Raw genomic sequence first — 19,651 nt, forward strand, 5'->3', positions numbered from 1 at the left:
ATTTAGTGTTGACTGTAATTAATTATTCATCTAAAACATGTCATTAGTAGGTAGGAACTAATTTAGCGATTATAAAAATTATGAGAAGCAGCAGGTGATGCAGTTATGAGTAGGAATTAGGATTTATCTTTTTGAGTTTTTATTTGTAATTTTCTTTTTTTATTTATTATTTTGTTCTTGATACTTGATAGAGTCATACATAGAGTTAGAGTTAGAATTTGTTTTAGTTTTAGAGTCGAATTTGTTTTAGTTTTAGAGTCCAAAGTAGAGTCGAAGGCAATTTCAGAGTTTCTGGAGTTTATATACTCTTATGTAACCATCGTATAAACAGATCAAGAGTTTGAATGAAATTTTATTTGGATTAAATCGATGGTTGCCATGAGCTGTGCGCACCTCTCTTCCCTCTTCTGATTTGCTCTTCTTCTATCAAGATCCTTTTCTTTATCTTCTCTCCTTGTTATCTTGTCAATGAGCAACTGCCTGTATCTCTGGTTCACTTTCGCTGATGGTATTGCTGGCTAAGAAACTACCTTGTTAGAACTTGATCGATTAACTCTAGGTTGGGTTGAGACTTGAGAGTTGGGGAAGATTCTCCTCTGCAGGAAACGATTCACCACCCCCTGTTTTAGATTGAAATCTCAATGAACTGTGCAAATCACATCTGGACTGTTCCTGAGATTATTTCAGGAGTTGATGATCTAGCGGTTGTTCTGATCATTGGGGCTAGGGGTGTCAATACCAAGCCCGACCCAGCAGAACCGACCTATCCCGCCTGGCTAAAGCCCAGCATGACCCGTTTACTTAAAAACCCGACACGTTTAGTAACCGGGCGGTCTCGGTGTGGGGTCTTAGCCTGTTGGGCGCCTGACCTTATTTGCTGGTTTTGAAACCTTGTGAACTGAATATTTATATATTTTAGTGGCGTGTTTGGTCTTTGGATGATCGATCAGGTTTTAACCTAATATGGGTCTTGAAAATTTTCACTTCTTGGTCGATGGATTAGGTTATTAATACACACATATATGTTATAATATATAATATGTTCTCACTCACTCTCATATCAAAACTGGTGCAGTAGCTGTTAGAGTTGTTAGAATATCTTGTATAAGGGTAGTTCTGTCATTGTCGTGTTATAAGATATGACCAAGTTGTATTTTTCTTTTTCTTGTTTTATTTCCCTTTACCTCCCTAGGGAGGTCTGTGTAATTTGGAAGAGTTTATTAATGAAGTAATATGTGTGTTGAGAATCACTCAACACACACAACTGATTCTCTCCCAACTCTTCTTCTCTTCTCTTCTTCTCTTCTTCCCCTTTCCTTCCTCCTTGCTGTTAACTCTTTAATCTCTCATTAGAATCGATCCATTGAAGCTTTAACTTGGTATCAAAGCCAGGTTCTCTGGTTTGAGAGTCGGCTCAGCTCAGTAGTTGTCTTCTCCTCTCTTTGGAACCCTATAAATGTAAAGGGGGTTCCATTAGAGGCTGTATATGTGAGATACTATACTTCTTACAGTCTTATGAGTGGTATTTTTCAAACCAAGTCAATATGGAGAGAGTTTAGGAGCTGCTGAAGTGCTTTGAAGCTTTGGAAGATGCCTGCCTAGCTACCGCCAACCTGTGAAGTATTTGCCTTGGTTCTCCTTCACCTCTCCATCTCTTGGAATGAGACCTAGTGCATTTGAATCGCCTAGGGGTGTTATCTCAGACCCCTAACCTCTTGGTTGTTGAGAGGAATGTTACTTAGCTTCCAACTGTTGTGAAACCTTGGAAGAAAACCCAGTTTTTTCCGCCAGCCTTGGGCTGTTTCAGATTCGACTCTGCCTTTAGTAGATTGGTTTGCCTTGGAACTTGACTCATTTAAGTCGTATGAGAGTGCTGTTTTGAAGCCCTAAGAGCCTGTTCTTGAAGGTGGAAGATTGGAAGACTACTGCTACTTTTTTGCTGCTGTACATGTATTGGCAGCTCTGTTTCTGCTTCTTGTTTGACCTTTTTTTTTTGAAGATTGCTCTATTGGATGATTGTTTGTTGCTGAGAATGGAATATTTGCATCTTGTTACACTTGTTGGGTGTTATGAACTGAAGTTCCTTGGCTGTTAGAAGGATTTGGTTTGAGTTATGCAAGTTTTTTGCTCTCTGTATGCCAGCTGTTTTTTAGGCTTGGTCTCAGCCTAGTGATTTGATTGATTGAGCACCATTTATGTATTGGTTTGCCTCCTTTGTTTGGGTTGAGTGTACTCCCCACTTGAGCAAAACCCTATATTGATTGTTGAAGTGTCTGCCCATTATGTCTACTGTGTCTGGACAAGATTATGAAGTCAGTGGACCAACTACAGTTGGCAGCCTGAGTAGTGGTTTCCTAACCATGGCTTCCTTTGATAACCCCAACACTCTGTTGTGAAATTGGACAATACCAACTGCTTGGATTGGTCTCGTTCTATGAAGTTGTCCCTACGCAGTAAGGGAAAGTTGGGATACATTACTGGGTCTATCACAGCTCCTGCTACAACTGATCCAGGCTATCTCAAGTGGGAGACTGAGAACTCCACTGTTATGACTTGGCTGATATTCTCCATGAAACTTGAGATAGGTAGGAGGTTTATGAGTAAGGAGACTGCGAAAGATATTTGGGACAGTGTCTCCAAAGTTTTTGATAGAGTTAGAGATGCAACAAAAGTGTATCAAATCCTCCAAAAGATCATCCATATGAAACAGGGTGATAGGAGTATATCTGAGTACTACAACTCTGTTATTAGCTTGGGGGAGGAATATGATCACTATAACAACCTCCAGTTGTCCAATTCTGATGATCAGGCAAAGGTCTACAGGAGCCAAGAAAAGGAAAGGATCCTTATTTTGCTTGGTGGTCTTAACCCAGAATATGAGCCTCTTCGCTTGCAAATCTTAGGCAGATCTCCCTTTCCATCTCTGGATGAAGTGTGCAACTACTTGCAAAGTGAGGAAACTAGGAGAACCACTATGGATATTGTACCATCAACAGAGAGATCTGCTCTTGTTTCTAGTTCCCATAGAGACTGGAAAAGTGGGGGGAAAGGCCAAGGGCCACCTCGTGGAGATCACCGTGAGAGATTTAAATGTGATCATTGTGGTAAGCTTGGACAGCCCCCTGGTGTGCATGGTGGTTCATCTAGTGCCCGTGGAGGCAAGTGAGGGGGAGCTAGGCCTCACTCTGACATCTGAGTTTGAGCCACCTGGACCCCAGCCGGCTCTTGATTCCCTCTCACAGGATGATATTGCAGACCTCCATCGGCTGATGTCTTACCTTAGAGGGTCAGCTACTGGTTCTACTTCTGGAGGGTCTACTACTTTTGCCTCAGCTCTGCAGGTCTCGTTTGCTCCTCCTACTGCACCCACCTAGATTATTGACTCTGGAGCCTCTGATCACATGACTGGTATATCACAGTACTATGATTCCTACTCCATTTGCTCTGGCCGGGACAAGGTAAGGGTTGCTGATGGTTCCCTTTCTTCTGTCTCTGGTAAGGGTAATGTGTGAGTTACTCCTATTTCCCTTGAGTCTGTCCTTCATGTTCCTGATTTTGCTACTAACCTATTATCAGTGAGTTACCTAACCAAATCCTTACATTGTTGTGTCACTTTCTTTCATTCCTATTGTGTTTTTGAGGATTTGGAGACAAAGAGGGTTATTGGCAGTGGGACTGAAAAAGGAGGACTCTATCTTCTTGAACCACGGTTACCTGCTCAATCTACTGCTGCAGCCTATGTTTGTGGTGGAGTGACCGTAGTACTTTGGAGTCTGTAATGCTTTGGCATCAACGTTTGGGTCATCCCTCTTTTGTTGTTATGAGGAGGCAATTATCCCACTTGTTTACTTCTTTCCTTTCATCTTATGTTTTTCAGTGTGAATCTTGTATTTTTGCTAGACATTGTCACACTTCTTATCCTTATCGTGGTAATAGATCTACTGCACCTTTTTCCCTTATTTATACTGATGGTTGGGGGCTTTCTCCTACTACTTTATCTGGATTTCGTTTCTTTGTTCATTTGTGGATGACTATTCTCGGTCTACTTGGACTGTTTTGTTGAAACAAAAGAGTGATGTTTGTGATGCTTTTAAGGATTATTATGAACTTATCAATACTCAGTTTGGTACTCGAATCCAAATTGTTAGGTCTAATAAGGGGGGTGAGTGCATGTATGGGGGGCTCCAACAGTTCTTTACTGATAATGGCATCATCCATCAATTGGCTTGTGTTGACACCCCCCCGCAAAATGGGGTGGTTGAGCGCAAAAACTGCCATTTGCTGAAAATCACCAGGGGTCTTCTCTTTGGTATGCATGTGCCTAAGACTTACTGGTCTGATGCACTTCTTACCGCTGCCTTTCTTATTAACCGGATGCCAACTCCACTCCTTGGCTCCAATCCACCCTGGCTCTTCTTTCTCCTCAATCCTCAATTTTCTCCTTGCCTCCAAGAGTCTTTGGTTGTGTTTGTTATGTTCATGTCAACAAATCAGCCAGTACCAAGCTTGATCCCAAAGCTCTCAAGTGCATCTTCTTGGGCTACTCTGATTCAACCAAAGGGTATAAGTGCTACCATCCTCCTTCCAGAAGGCGACTTCTCTCTAAAGATGTCACCTTCTTTGAGTCTATCCCTTATTTTTCTTCCCATCAACATCCTGTTTAGGGGGAGAGTACTAGCAGTGAACAGAATGCTAATGTCATTCCTTTTCTATCTTCCTTGCCTACCTCCACTTCCCCATTCCTATTTAATATTGGAAAGTACAAAGAAGTGGATGTTGTTGATGATGCTGATGCTGATGGTGTTATTGATATTGATGCTAGTAGTGGTGGTGATGCTAGTAGGAAAAAAGAATACAAGGGAATAAGATTCAAAGAAGATGGTGTATTTACAAGAGGTGAATTGATGAGCACATTTATGTGTGAAATCTTAGGATATAAAGCATTCATTTTACCACATTGAACAGCGCTACTCGGGTACTTTTTATCATTTTTCAGGTTTAGGGGCATTTTGGTCAAAGTGGAGAATACATGTCTAATTGGACCGCCAAACGCCAGATTACGAGGTTGAAGACTTCAGTCGGGTTAGCTTTCTAATGCGCAACATCGGAAGTCATTTGATTAGAGCCGATTCGAGTTTAGAAGAAGAAGAAGAGAGAAAAATCAAGCATAGGGACATAATGGTAATTTTGAAGAATCAAGAATCTTTCAAAAGATATCGGATATTGGGCTCATATTGTCTGGAATTTAAAATGGTGTAACTTTAATTCTCGGGTTAGTTCCATCTGGACCTAGGATAAAAAGATATAGCCCAAAAACGATTCTTAATGAAGTTGGAATTTAGGATAAATAAATATAATAAAAAAAAAAAATGAGAAAAATATCTTTTCTCTCTAATCTTTCTCCTAACTCTCTCGGATTCTCTCGGATTGTATTTCTTTTATTTTGGTAAATTCGATTTCTATATCTTCTCTCTCCCACTTCCTCTTAAATTCCCTCATCTCTCCTATCTCCTTCCCATCTCCCTTTCACGAGCTCTCTCCCCCATATAAAACCCATCTTGACCGCACTCCAGCTGCTCTCTCCCTTCAGTCCTTCGTTTTTTCTTTTTCAGTTTTAATTTTCTATTCTAGAATGATAATAGCAGCGAGAGTGTCGTTCCTCTTCGTTATACCCGATCTTTCATCCTCTTCTTTTTATTTTTAGTTTTTAGATCTTATGTAATTAGGTTATCATATGTAATTTTATTTTTTTAGAATCATTGTTAGGATAAATTTTATTTCCCCATCCCTTCGATCATATGTGTAATCTTCATTATACACTTTGGTAATTTGTTCTTCAATATTGGATGCGGCTTAGTGATGGGATTAGTGACGGAATCATCTTCATTGGAGTTATTCGAATCAGCTAAGTTCTTCTTCTTATAAATTTTAGTTTTAATAATTTCTATGTCTTTTTCTCCATCAATCCTTTCTTCCCTCTTCATTGCTTTCATGGCTAGCTAAACCTCTCCTTTTGGGAGTGGGTGAAACCATGAGAGAAGGAAGAATTGATGGCTAGCATTGTCTATGTGATTAATGGACATGATCAATATTGGACTTACGATGGATGACCGCCCACAGCTTGTATGTCATTCCAAGGGGAACTATATACATGTTCGTTAGCCGTATCCATTGTGACACCATTATGTTCATGTATTTTTTTTTTGTTTACATTGTATGTTGTATGAGCACTGTTTTCATAGGATATGTTAGCCGTATATGAGCCGTGCCGCATATCTTATAGACTTAGGCCGTATGCATGCTTTGCCCTAATATGCTAGTCATTGATCTGCCCTAATTCTCATGGTGGAACTCATTCCCAAGTGACTTTCTTATTTTTAATTCATCCATTACCTTAGTGGTTGCCCTAGTTTCTATTTTTAATTTGTTATCTTTGGTAATTTAGTTGCTTCTATATTTGCTAGTTTCCATAATTGGTAGTTTCTATATATAGACTGTTTCCATATTTGGTAAGTTGTACACTTCGCATTAATTAAAAGTGGAAATTTATTCAAGGTTGACCTCCTCGTGTTCGACCCGTAGCTACGATTGACCCGTACGCTTGCGGTTTTTATTTTAAACTCAAACATGAATGCTTGTTGAAGGGAAAAGGGAAGCAACCATGGTATTAGCAACCCTGCCAAAACCCCTCTTTGGATCCACATCCTCAGTCTCATCCTCCTCAATCAGGTAATTCTTCTCCTTCTGAGTTAGATCTTCCCATTGCTATGAGAGGGGAAGAAAGCCTGTACTAACCCCATAGCCCAGTTTGTTTCCTATGACTCTATTTCTCCTACAGGTATTGCCTTTTCCACTGCCCTTGAGTCTTCTTCCATTCCCAAAAATGCCACAGAGGTCTTATCTTATCCAAAATGGATGCAAGCAATGCCTGAGGAAATGGTGGCTCTAGAGAAGAACAATACTTGGACACTAGTTGATCTTCCCAGAGGGAGAACTTCAGTTGGATGTAGATGGGTTTATACAATCAAGTATAGATCCGATGGTACAGTGGAAAGATACAAAGCTAGGCTGGTTGCAAAAGGGTATAGTCAGGTGTATGGCATTTTGACTACAAGGAGACTTTTGCCCCTATAGGCTGTATCCAAGCATAACTCAATCAGGGTTCTTCTTTCAGTGGCAGCCAATAACGATTGGCCAATGTACCAATTAGATGTGAAGAATGCATTTCTTCATGGAGATTTAGCAGAAGAAGTGTACATGCAGCCTCCACCTAGTTTTAAGTGTCCCTCAGCTGAAGGGAAAATGTGTCTCTTGAAGAAAGCTCTCTATGGCCTCAAGCAGTTTCCTAAGGCCTGGTTTGAGAGATTTAGACAAGCCATCCTGAAGAATGGGTATTATCAGAGTCAAGCTGACCACACCTTGTTTATCAAGAGAGGTAATGGTATTGTTATAGCTCTCATTGTCTATGTTGATGACATTGTGGTAACTGGGAATGATGTTGTTGAGATAAACAGATTGAAGTCTTATCTGGCTAAACAGTTTGAGATCAAAGACCTTGGACTCTAGAAATACTTCTTGGCTACTGAAGTATCTAGATCAAGGAAAGGAATCAACATTTGCCAAAGGAAATTTGTCTTGGATCTTCTAAAAGAGACAAACATGATGGGGTGCAAACCAGTAACTTCCCCCATTGATCCGAATCATAAGCTTGGCGATGAATGTGGTTCTTCTTTTATAGATGCAAGCAAGTACCAAAGATTAGTTGGGAAACTAATCTATCTCTCCTTGACTCGACCAAACATCTCTTATACAGTTCGAGTGGTAAGTCAGTTCATGCATGCTCCCAGGAGTGGACATCTGGATGCAGTGTATCGCATCATTAGATACTTGAAATCCTGTCCAGGAAAAGGTCTTCTATTTGCCAGGCTTGACCATTTGCAGATTGAAGGCTACACAGATGCTGATTGGGTTGGTTCAGTCTTTGACAGGAGATCTACTTCTGGGTACTGTACCTTTGTGGGTGGTAATCTAGTTACCTGGAGGAGCAAGAAACAACCAGTTGTAGCTATATCCAGTGTAGCGGCCGTGTTTAGGGCCATGGCTCATGGAGTATATGAGCTTATATGGCTAACGAGACTTCTCTAAGACTTGAGCCTTGAAACTGAAGGGCCAAAGAGACTTTATTGTGACAACAAAGCTACTATAAGCATTGCCCATAATCTGGTTCAGCATGATCGAACCAAGCATATTGATCGTTACTTCATCAAAGAGAAGCTGGATTCTGGGTGCATTTGTACTCCCTTTGTGAAGGCAGGTGATCAAGTAGCAGATATCTTCACCAAGGGTCTCAATCCTAGTCTATTTAGTACCTTATTGTGCAAGCTGGGAATGTATGACATTTATTCTCCAGCTTGAGGGGGAGTGTTAGAGTTGTTAGAATATCTTGTATAAGGATAGTTCTGTCATTGTCCTATTATAAGACATGACCAAGTTGTATTTTTCTTTTTCTTGTTTTATTTCCCTTTACCTCCCTAGGGAGGTCTATGTAATTTGGAAGAGTTTATTAATGAAGTAATATGTGTGTTGAGAATCACTCAACACACACAACCGATTCTCTCCCAACTCTTCTTCTCTTCTTCCCCTTTCCTTCCTCATTGTTGTTAACTCTTTAATCTCTCATTAGAATCGATCAATTGAAGCTTTAACTATAGCTTGATCCCATGTAGCATGAGTAAGCTGAAAAGACGTTGGACTTTAATTGATACCTTGATCGATCAGGTTTTAACTTAATATGGGTCTTGAAAATTTTCACCTCTTGGTCGATGGATTAGGTTATTAATACACACATATGTTATAATATGTTCTTACTCACTTTCATAACAAAATTGATTCAGTAGTTTGATTCCATGTAGCATGAGTAAGCCGAGAAGACGGTGGACTTTAATTGATAACTTGATTAACTTATTTAACCATATTTTGAGGACCACATGATTAGGATTTTTTTTCCACCGTTGATCAAAACTAATAAACCTAAGTAGCGAGGAAGAAAAAGATAAGTTGTTTATTCTATTACTTTTAATCTGTTAAGGCCCGTTTAGAGGTAAACATGGCCACAGTCCTGTTAAGGGCTGATTACAGTAGCTCGATTATAGCCCGAAACCAGAACTAAGCCCGACCAGGCCCAGCCCGAAGACTTAAACGGGCGGTCACGGTGCAGGCTTTAAGCACCGTGAGGCCCTGCTAGGCCTGACCGAGCCCGACCGGTTGACACTCATAATTGGGGCTGTGCTGATGTTTGGAATTGATACAGTGAAAGATTGTGAACTTACTCTTCGAATTCCTGGAGAATCGAAGCCCTGGTTGAGGGACTAGTCATCGCAAGTCTCCTTTCTCTGTTGGTTCTGCAGGCTACAAAGAAGAAGACGACTAGGCTGGGTACTTATTACTTAATTCCTTCTTTCCAGTTCTACCCTTTTCTTTTCTGATATCCTCTTTGGTCCTTACTTTGATTTTATTTCTTAGTTTGTCCCTTGGCCATTCGTTCTCACACCCATATTCCTTTGGTTCTTCTAAATTAAATTTCTACCCAAAAAAAAAAAGTTCTGCTAAGTTAAGTTACTAGAAATTACCATATTGCCAATCCTTTTAAAATTCTCATATATTTACAGAATTGTCACCCTCTTTATAAACATTGATTTATTTACTGTTTTGCCATTCAACTTTGGATTTGAGTGTTTTTCTTGGGTGGGACCTTAAGCGAATCCACATAGGGATTCCATCAACAGGGCTTCAGAAATTGGAAAAATTGCAATATGGCTTTGAAGACTTTCTTTTATTCTCAATTTCAATGGAGACTCTAATCTTAGTTCTGTTGTTGTTCCTTCAAATGACTAATCCAACTATTGCTGTACAAAATGCAATATAAACTTCTGTTATGTAGACATTGCTGCAGCCTGCAGGCTGAAGAAAACATTCATTTTTTTTTTCTTTGCTTTAATGCATATTTAATGTTAAAGTGCCGCCATCAACCATATTTGGATGAAGCGAAATATCAGGAAATGGTCTCCCAACTTTAGATCCTTTCAGCAGATTTGGGACACCATCTCTTTTGATATTGGGAACAAATTTTCCTTGAACTCCTCTCGTTGTATCGATACCCCAAAGAACAAGCATATTGTTGTTTCTTGGGACCTTCCCCCCTCCCTCCTAAGGGTCTAGCCTTGCTTTGCTTTCTTGCTGTATATTCCCCTCTTAGGGGCCCCCTTGTTGTTTTTCTCTTCTCTTTGGTAATGAATTATTTATTCACCTAAATTTTTTTTTTGAAGTGTTCCTAGTTAAATCCTGTGGTTGTTCCACTAACTTGAGCAATTACCTAGAGATTTAGAAAAGTTAACTTCTAGATTTATGAATTAGACTCTTTCCTTCCTATTTCCGTTGATAGACCTGCTTGGAATAGCGTATTATAGCTTTGTTTTGTAGGTGAAATGCCGGGAGATGAAGAGAGCCGACACTGTTGCTTTCCCTGTTAGAGCTTCCCATACCGATGATGGTGAATCCAATCAAGGCTCATCAGTTGGGATCAGCTATAGTATTGAAATCAAAGATACATTCCTTCCCCCATGGATTATCAGTGGAGTATGTGCGGCAATGGGTTCTGAAGGGAGAAACTTTCAGGCAAGGTACTGTAAATTCTCCTACTTTCTGGTATTGCAGAATTTGACATGTATAGATCACATCAGATAAATCTTTAGAAATTGGATAGTTTCTTCAGTTATGTAGTCACAATAACAAGGATAGATGTGGTTTAAAGATTATGGTAAACGAGGCTTGAAATCTTTCTAAAATAATTACTAGAGAGCGTGTGTCCTCATCACTTGCAACTCTTACCCAACAATCCATTGGATTCATTCTTTGTGCAGAAAGAGCCAGAAACTATAATGTGTATGGCAGCATGTTGTAACATTGGATTGTGTGATCGGATATGCTTTGACCTGTCATTTCCCAGGTGGCTCAGGATTTACTTAAGTCTGAGAAGCATTAGTATGCAGTCATATTAGTCTCCCACCTGCTTTCATTTGCAGTGGCTTATATATTGCTTTCTTGTTATTATGCAGCTTTACAACTGAACCTCTCACTATTGGCTTAAATGTTGCTCTTGAATCTGTTTCCTGCAAATCTGATCCTCAAACAGAAGGTGAAGGCTTGCTGGAATGCACCAATGCCTTTGGTGTCCCAGAAGCAGTGGTTAATCCTTGTTTGCACTCTGCCTCATTACGTGGCCTCAAGTATAGTGATGGATCTTACACTGCTTCTCTTTTACCTATATGACTTGTTCCCAGAGAGCATGTGTCAGAGATGTTATATTGAGCTGCTGTATTGGGGTAAATTTTGTTGCCTTCAATTGCTATTTCCTACATAGGATACTGTAATGGTTATTTAAATATTCTAAATGTAAAAATACAAGTTTGAGATAATAAATTGGTCATTAAACAATTGATTTCATATGATATTACCAAAGTCTGTTCTGTAAGTTGGTTATTCCTAGGGTAGAGTTAAACCATAAATTAATACCTTTCACAAAGAATAACCGAAGAAAAGTGTGAAAACATTCACATTTTGGATGTAAAACTATTATGTAAAAAAATCTTAGTTTTACATTTCGTTTCAGTGGTTATTTACACATTTCATTCATACATCGCAATATACAATATCCATTGATTATGTATATCAACTCACCTTTACCAGCAAATTTTTTTTTTTTGTAAACACAACCTTCAATAGACCAACTATCTAAAAGTTTAGATAGGATCCAAGTTTGTCATACTAAGTCCCCAAGATTGCCCTTTTTAGGTTTTTCAATTGATTGCACTCCTATCGGCAAACTATCAGCACATATTTCATTCATACATAACAATATACAATATCCATCGATTATGCATATCAACTCATCATTTCTGTTCTTGGCAATTAAAACCTTCAAATGTTCAATTATTCTTGTTTCAATCAAGTATTCTTACATAAGAATAGACCAGCAAACTAAGTCCCCAAAATTGCCCTTTTTAGGTCTTCCAGTCGATTGCACTCTTACCAGCAAAAACTAATAAGTTTCTGTTTCAGACCCTTGGTCACAGTGACCTGTCGGTTGCTAAAAATTGTAATTCGACAGAACTGTTCTTCCTCTGTTCTGCTGGGTTTTCAGCTGGGATTTTTCACCCCTTACATTCATACTCAAACTAATAACTCATTAGCTCACTATAGTCTTCTAAACCTATCATAATTTCAAAATAATTGATTCAGATTTCTTACCTTTATGGACCCAATTCAGTTGAGCGCCTCTTCCTTCCCAACTCCTCTTCCAATCTTGAACTCATTAACTCAGTCTCCTATTTCACTACACCAGCATGTGATTTAGATTATAATTCTATTAAAAGCATACCAGCTTAATTACTTTGATAAATAAATTATGAATTAAACCAACAGCCTACCTTCTTCCTTCCTCTTTTTCTCCCTTAGTTTTTGAATTCATCATTTCAGCAACTTTTCCTTTCAATTCTAGATTTCAGAAACAACTATCTTGCTGCAATTCTTTCTTCTCCTTCCCTTCCTTTTCTTCCTCTTGCTCAAAATTCCTGCAACTACTTTCAATCCCCAACTCTTTCTCCTTAGAATTTCTCAGCACAACCAGCTCCTTATCTTTCCTTTCCTCTTTCTCTTCTCCTCCTCTTTTTTCTTCTTTTCCTTAGCTCCACAACAACATAGGCAGCTCCATACTTCGAGCAACAATTCTTCAAAAGTTGCTCCTATTTCCCCTTGTCTTCTTCTTCTTCTTTCTTTCCTTAATCAACCTCCTTTTCCTCTTCTTTTCCTTAGCTTCAGAATTCCAACAACACGGTTCTCCCTCTATCTCCTTAGTTAAACTAGTCACCCACCAACTTAGGCCACCACCAGCTTCACCTAGGCAGCTTTATCAGCCACCTCCTACTCCTATTAATACACCTCCTCCTTGTTACTTGGCAGCAGCCCAAGCCTAATTCAATCCATCCTCAACCCTTGGGTTCATCTGAACCCATGGTTGGACCAATGGTTCACTTGAACCAAACCAAGTAAAATCAAACCGAATCCATTAGAATTTATATATATATATATATATATATATTAAGCCAATAGTATCATTTCATTAGGAATCTTCTATTTCAACAATGTACATTATTATTAATAATATTTTAAACAATGTAAAACAACTATGTAGTGTCTCATACCACTACACAGTCACAATACAGTCTCCTGAACACTCACCAAACAATAGTCTTTATCCCAAACTGGCTCCTACTGGCAATTCCTACACCACACCTGCTAGCACAGAAATAAAAAATAATATAAATAATACTACGGGGCCTTACAACAGGAACCCTTCCCAGTTCCCACATAGCCACTATTTTTTTCTGCTACATGGACAACATGACGATGATTTTCCATTCAGACTGCCTCCAACAAATATTATTTATTTGAAGATGGCATCACTTATGCGATAGATGGTTAGCATTTCTCCATCTATCGCGAAAAAACATGTATCTTAAAATTTAATGATCAACTTCCATAGCTTTTCAGAACTTTATATGATAAAGTGGAGGAGAAGTGTTGTGTTCTATTCGAATAGATTGAATGGTAGACTTTCTTAACTTTATATGATAAAGTGGAGGGGAAGTGTTGTGTTCTATTCGAATAGATTGAATGGTAGACTTTGTATTTATAAGAATCTAACAATGAGAAAACAAAGAATCCTTATATTTGGATGAATTATACTGATTCTCTCTCAGAAAACTACCTTCAATTTATCTATATCCCAATAATTGTTTGCTTCAACCAGAAGATGTTGCATATCCAAATGATTATTCTCATAGCATTTAAGCATAGTAAGAGGGGGTCCATTTGTTAGGGAGCAGACATGGATCATACTATTTTATCAACATAGAAAGAGGGATTGCGGTTATCTTGAGTCTCACAAATGCAAACCCTCCACGCGATCTTAACCCTTTCATGAACAATTCTTCCCACAACCTTATCTTTTTGTTCCCGTCAAGTAAGCCACCACCAACCACTAGGATTTTCACAAAACCTTAGTGCTATACCTCACACACACAAGGGAGAGGGAGAGAGGAGGTTGATGGAGAGGGATGGGAGAGAGAACCTATGGAATCAAATTTCTTAGGAAAGAGAGTAGTACACATTTGACTTGATTCATCAATTTCTCTCAGAATACTTCTCCAAAACTCTTTTAGGCTATGTTTGGATATCAAGATTAGAAAAGAAAAGAAAAAATTCATAAAATTTTCAATTTGACAGAGAGAGACACATAAATCAACCATTGTGTTATCATGATTTTTATCTTATTATGTTTTTTTTTTTTTTGTCTTTTCTTGGCATCCAAACATAGCTTTAGAGAATGTTAGTGATATGAATTTCCATCTTGGAGTTAATCACCAATCAATCCCTAAATCATACCTTATGGATCAAATACATTATGGTACAGCTTAGGTGTAATTTGAATTCCAAATTCAAAAGGTGTAAAGAAAAGATTCTCATCCACATCATCTTCTCAATCAATGGAAAGGCATGATGTAGAGTGTGTCCAATTACATGTCCTTACAAATAGTTTTTGTGATTTTGTTACAAAATTAGAATTCCATGCATGGATTTAGGTATTAGTAATGTATCATTTTTTTTTTGGGTAGAAAGTAATGTATCGATTAATATTTATTGATATCGACAGATACCGATACCTATATATGGTTCAGTGGTGTCAGTATCGTCGGAGGTTAAAATGGTCCAACAATTAGTAATATCAGTACTGTTGGGGGTAAAACGATCCAAACCAACCTGATATTGCTGATCCGTCTCATACGGCCATATATCAAAACCTTGGCTCCATGTGTTATGAATCATTTAACATTTCTAATAACTTATCAGGGAGAACTCAAATATGCCTAATGAAGTATAAATCATTACCTCTCCCACAAAAAAGTACTCTGAAGGGGCTTTCTCTCAATTTGCATAATAAAGCATTCTACAAAATCAAAGATCCCTATTTTCTTGTTGGATATGGCATCCAATAGGGATCATTCTCTCAGTTCAACAAACAAGGGTTACTGAATATGATAAGAAATTTAAGTAGTTTATATAATCGTATGTTGGATAATGATTACCAAAGTTCCCTTTTTACGTTTAAGAATTTTCACTTCCCTTCCCTTTAATTTCCCTTGCAACAAAATGCAGCCTTTGTGACGCTGCTTTGAGGTGCTGTTGATTTACTCGTTCACTTTGCCTTGTGAGTCTTAATTTCTCTAAGCTGTAGCCAACTACCAATGTGCAAGAATCCTTGGCTCGTTTTAGTACTAGTCATCACAAATGAAGACATTAACCATATGTTTGGTGGCTAGGTAGAAAGCTCTGGTCAAATTTGGCAAACCCAAAACCATATAATCAGTTCTTATTATTGGAGAGATGGCCAATCTCGGCTGGTTTATTTGGAAGGCAAGAAACAATGTCATCTTCAAACAAAACAAGTTGGATTCATTCTTCAATTGCAAATAGAGTTTCTGAAGGCTATTGCTAGTCAAGCAAAAGAAATTACTTCTGGGACTTAATTCAATGAATGATTTTTCTCTCTCAAAGCAACTGTCCAACCTCAAATGGTGTAAATATTTTCTGAGACGGCTCCGGGATCAAGCATTTGACAAAGCTAGTGTAGGTGCTGTCATCAGGCAAGATAATGGTTTTTAAATTGTTGGGAAAGCCAGGAAATGCCAATGTTGATCTACCCCACAATTGGAGGAAGTCATCCGTGATGACTGTAGAAAAACAAGAACCTAAAACATTGTAGAAAAGAAAGGAAATCGCAAACAACAATCATACAGTTGCACACAAAGATTTATGTGGTTCGGCAAAATTGCTTACGTCCACGGTGAGATGAGATCTGTTTCACTATAAATGGAGAATAGGGTTACAGCTGCTCATCCTCACACCTATCTCAGATTGCATACAGAGAAAGAACCCTAGCTACAAATATATAACGAAACCCTATATAGGTATTTTACCAAAATACCCTTAGGCCCTATGGCTTCTTAACGGCCCTTTGGAATCAGCCCACTTATGCAAGCCACGGAATACAAGACATCGCACCCCCACAATGACCCCTAACAATGATGTGCTGCTTGCTTTGAGCTTAAACTCCCACAGAGCCTGTTGTTCTGTTGACTGAATTGACTGCAAATCACTGGAATGCTTTTGTTTCTGGACTGTCCCCTCCAATGATTTCATCGGTGTATACACATGCCGCTCTCCAGACCCTGCAGTAGCGAGAGCCTCGTGCACTCAGTACGCCCTTTTTGGTCATGTCTGAGACTAGTATGTCTGAATGATCAGCTGCAATTCCTTTCATTTGTCTTGTGTATCTAACTGTGTGCCTGTTTACAGGCCAGAAGTGCTTTGGGTTTTGACATTATCTATACTTGGTTAACATCCTATTATTCCTTCCTTTCCTTTTCTCACTTCAGTTAAGAGGGTAAGGAGTTCTTTGTGCTCAAATCATTATTTGAATTTGGTCCTCCCCCCCCCCCTTTCCCACCTCCAAAATAGAAGATGAAGAATTTCTGTATCTTGTTAGAGAGATAACTATGTATCATTTCAAGTTCATGTTTTTCACCAGTAATCCTTACAAGAACAGGCACCTCCTTGGAAATGATGGAACCGGTTCCGATCCCTTACAATTAACTCGCGCCCAAAGACCTTGGAAACAAGCTTGGTTACTGTATGACAATCCTCACATACTCTTAGGTTCTTGACAATCCGGATAGTTGTCTGAGCATCAGTTTTCATCATGCCAAATGCTATTGCAAGCTTCTCACTGTGCCTGTACAGAGCACTCTCCTTCTCCTCCTCATCTATGTCAAACAGTACATCTATGGTATTCCCTGCGTATCCCACCAATCTTATTCTCCTGACAATTTCTTCCCACATTGCCTCTATTTTCTCAATCTCTATGTGTGATTTATCTCCAATAGTGAAGCAGTGAACAGTCCCACCTATTTCAATCAAGCTATAACCAGGTGGCTTCTTAACTCCTCTGTCTTTCATCATTTTCCTTAATCGCGTGACATTGTCCCACTTATTTGCACGAGCATAAATGTTGGAAAGAAGCACGTAGTACCCGCTATGGCCTGGCTGCAACTGAATCAGAATCTTTCCCACTCTTTCTCCAATATCTACATTTCTGTGAATGCGACAAGCTGCAAGCAATGCCCCCCAAATTGGTGGGTTAGGTTGCACAGGCATTTTAAGTATGAATCTTTCAGCTTCTTCTAACTTCCCAGCTCTGCCTAGAAGATCAACCATGCAGCCATAGTGTTCCAACCTAGGCTCAAGCCCATAGTCTCTTTTCATGCTCTCAAAAATTTGGAAACCTTTCTCTACCAACCCCCCATGGCTGCAAGCTGACAGAACTGCAGTGAAGGTGATGTCCTTTGGTTTCAGATCCGTCTTAACCATCTCTGAGAAATATTGGAGTGACCTCTCAGCATGGCCGTGCATAGCCAGCCCTGCAATTATAGCCGTCCAACTCACTGTGTCCCTTTCTGGAAGTTGTTCAAAAACCCAGATGGCTTTCTGAATACTTCCACACCTCCCGTACATATCAACAAGAGCAGTTCCAAGGGTTAAAGTCACCGTGAGGTTATTCCTCACCACATATTCATGGGCTCTTTCTCCTTGTTCCAAGGCACCCATATGGGCACATGAAGATATCACACTAACCATAACTGTTTCGTTGGCTCTTACACCTTCGGATTTCATGACATGGAACAGCTCAATTGCCTTGTCAAAATGATTGTTTCGGGCATACCCATTGATCATTATGCTCCAGCTGAACAAGTTCCTCTCTGGCATCTTATCGAACAACTTGCGTGCTGATTTGATATCCCCACATTTGCTGTACCCTGCAACCATACAGGTCCAGGAAACTACATCCAAATGAGATATTCTATGGAAGATTTGGCTTGCTGCCTTTATATCACCGCATGTTGCATACATGTGGACCAGAGTATTCTGCACATACACATCAAATTCGAATCCGTGCCTGATGATCTGACCATGGGCTTGTGTACCCACTTGCAGATTATCAAATTGGGTGCAGGATTTAACCAAAAAAGGGAAGGTCAGATTGTCTGGAAGAAGGCCTGCCCGTTGGAGCTCGTTGTACATTAGGAGGGCTTGCTCTGGATTTTTGCTGCTTGAATATGCCCTTATCATTGAATTGTAGATGAAGAGATTGGGGTTATGAATATGGGAGAAGAGTCGTTGGGCGTAATCCAGTAAGCTTGTTCCGTGGGTGGTATTTGTGCAGAAGGCTATCAAACGACTGGCTACGAATATGTCTGCAATGATATGGGTTCTGATCAAGTGGGCATGTATCTCTTTCAGGTGAGAAAGGTTGGAGCAGATTTCCACTAATAGGAGCTTTGGGTCTTTTAATTCAAGAGTCCTGACCAGTGAGCTGCTACTGCTTCTGCTTCTGCTAACACAACCATTCATAGTTAGAAATATGTAATGGTTTGGGACATCTTCAGAAAAAACTAAAAATGTGATTTAAACCAGAGCGGGAATTTTTCTTGGAAAAATTACAAGATTACCTATAAATGCGTTTCGGTTTACCAAATTCGCCATCCAATTAAGGGTGTCAAAATGGAACCGAACCAGAATCAACCGTTTAAGATTGAACCGAAACCCACCACAGAAAAATGATCCGATTTTGATTTAATAGGTTCTTTTCTTGGTTCAGTTTCGAATTGCACCGCAAAACTGAGTGGTTCTAAACCATATAGAAAATGGTGCCTCTTACTTGAATACTAGTCCATGCATCAATTGAATTTAGTAATAACATAATAATTAATTTAATAAATAACTATTATTGTATCATACTTGAAACATAAAATTAGTAAAATGAATTGTATTAACTATATATTATATTTGTTCAAGTATGAATTGAAAATGATGTTAAAATGGATTAACATAACCCTACTTTCTAATAGAAGAATTGCTTGTTTATCATGTGAGAGTGGAGAAGAAAAAAAAATGGAATAACAAAGAATAGGGAAGGAAGAGAAGGACAGGCAAAGATGGGAGGGTATTTTTTTGGTTTTTTTATTTTTTTATTTTTTTTTAACACGTAGGCATGGGAAATATGATGAGTGAGGGAGATCGGGAGAGAATGGGGAAACACAGGAATAAAAGGCCTTGAACCGAGATTTTCTTCATTACTGTTTCCCTAAAACAGCACACACAAACCACATATAAACTGGTTGTGAATTGGATAACAAAAATTGAATAAAAACTGGTAAAATCGGACTGTATGCAAAACGATTCTGATATTGGCTGATTCCTATCCGGTTAAGTTTTGATTTCACCTTATCAAAAAGTAAAATGTACCACAACCAAAACGAATAATTAGAACCGCATCGATTGACACCCTTACATCTAATCTTTGATTTAATTAAAATGCCTAAAATAAAGAACGGAATTACTTTTTTTTTTTTTTTAGTAAAAGCACTTTATTTAAGGATAATGTGAAAGCTCATGGCTGGTGATTACAGAAATCAAG

At 38.9% G+C, this 19,651-nt stretch overlaps 2 protein-coding genes across 2 annotated transcripts in view; one reads left to right on the plus strand and one right to left on the minus strand.

The window, feature by feature from the left end:
* Window positions 1–11,530, plus strand: part of LOC122653284 (protein downstream neighbor of Son-like) — a 53,116-nt gene extending 41,586 nt beyond the window's left edge. The window contains exons 14-15 of the mRNA XM_043847259.1: window positions 10,480–10,679; window positions 11,115–11,530. Of these exons, the coding sequence (XP_043703194.1) occupies window positions 10,480–10,679; window positions 11,115–11,328 (414 nt within the window). The 3' untranslated portion in view covers window positions 11,329–11,530. The remainder of the gene's footprint in view (window positions 1–10,479; window positions 10,680–11,114) is intronic.
* Window positions 11,531–16,629: 5,099 nt separating this feature from the next.
* Window positions 16,630–18,658, minus strand: LOC122649901 (pentatricopeptide repeat-containing protein At5g06540). The gene has a single exon (XM_043843156.1). The coding sequence runs from the start codon at window positions 18,583–18,585 to the stop codon at window positions 16,699–16,701; it is 1,887 nt and encodes a 628-aa protein (XP_043699091.1). The 5' UTR covers window positions 18,586–18,658; the 3' UTR covers window positions 16,630–16,698.
* Window positions 18,659–19,651: the final 993 nt, after the last annotated feature.

The sequence above is a fragment of the Telopea speciosissima genome, chromosome 2 (genome assembly GCF_018873765.1).
Source record: "Telopea speciosissima isolate NSW1024214 ecotype Mountain lineage chromosome 2, Tspe_v1, whole genome shotgun sequence".
Classification (NCBI taxonomy): Eukaryota; Viridiplantae; Streptophyta; class Magnoliopsida; order Proteales; family Proteaceae; genus Telopea; species Telopea speciosissima.

Coding starts and splice junctions, on each gene's coding strand:
- LOC122649901 (XM_043843156.1), bottom strand. CDS start 18,585: ATGAATGGTTGTGTTAGCAGAAGCAGAAGCAGTAGCAGCTCACTGGTC.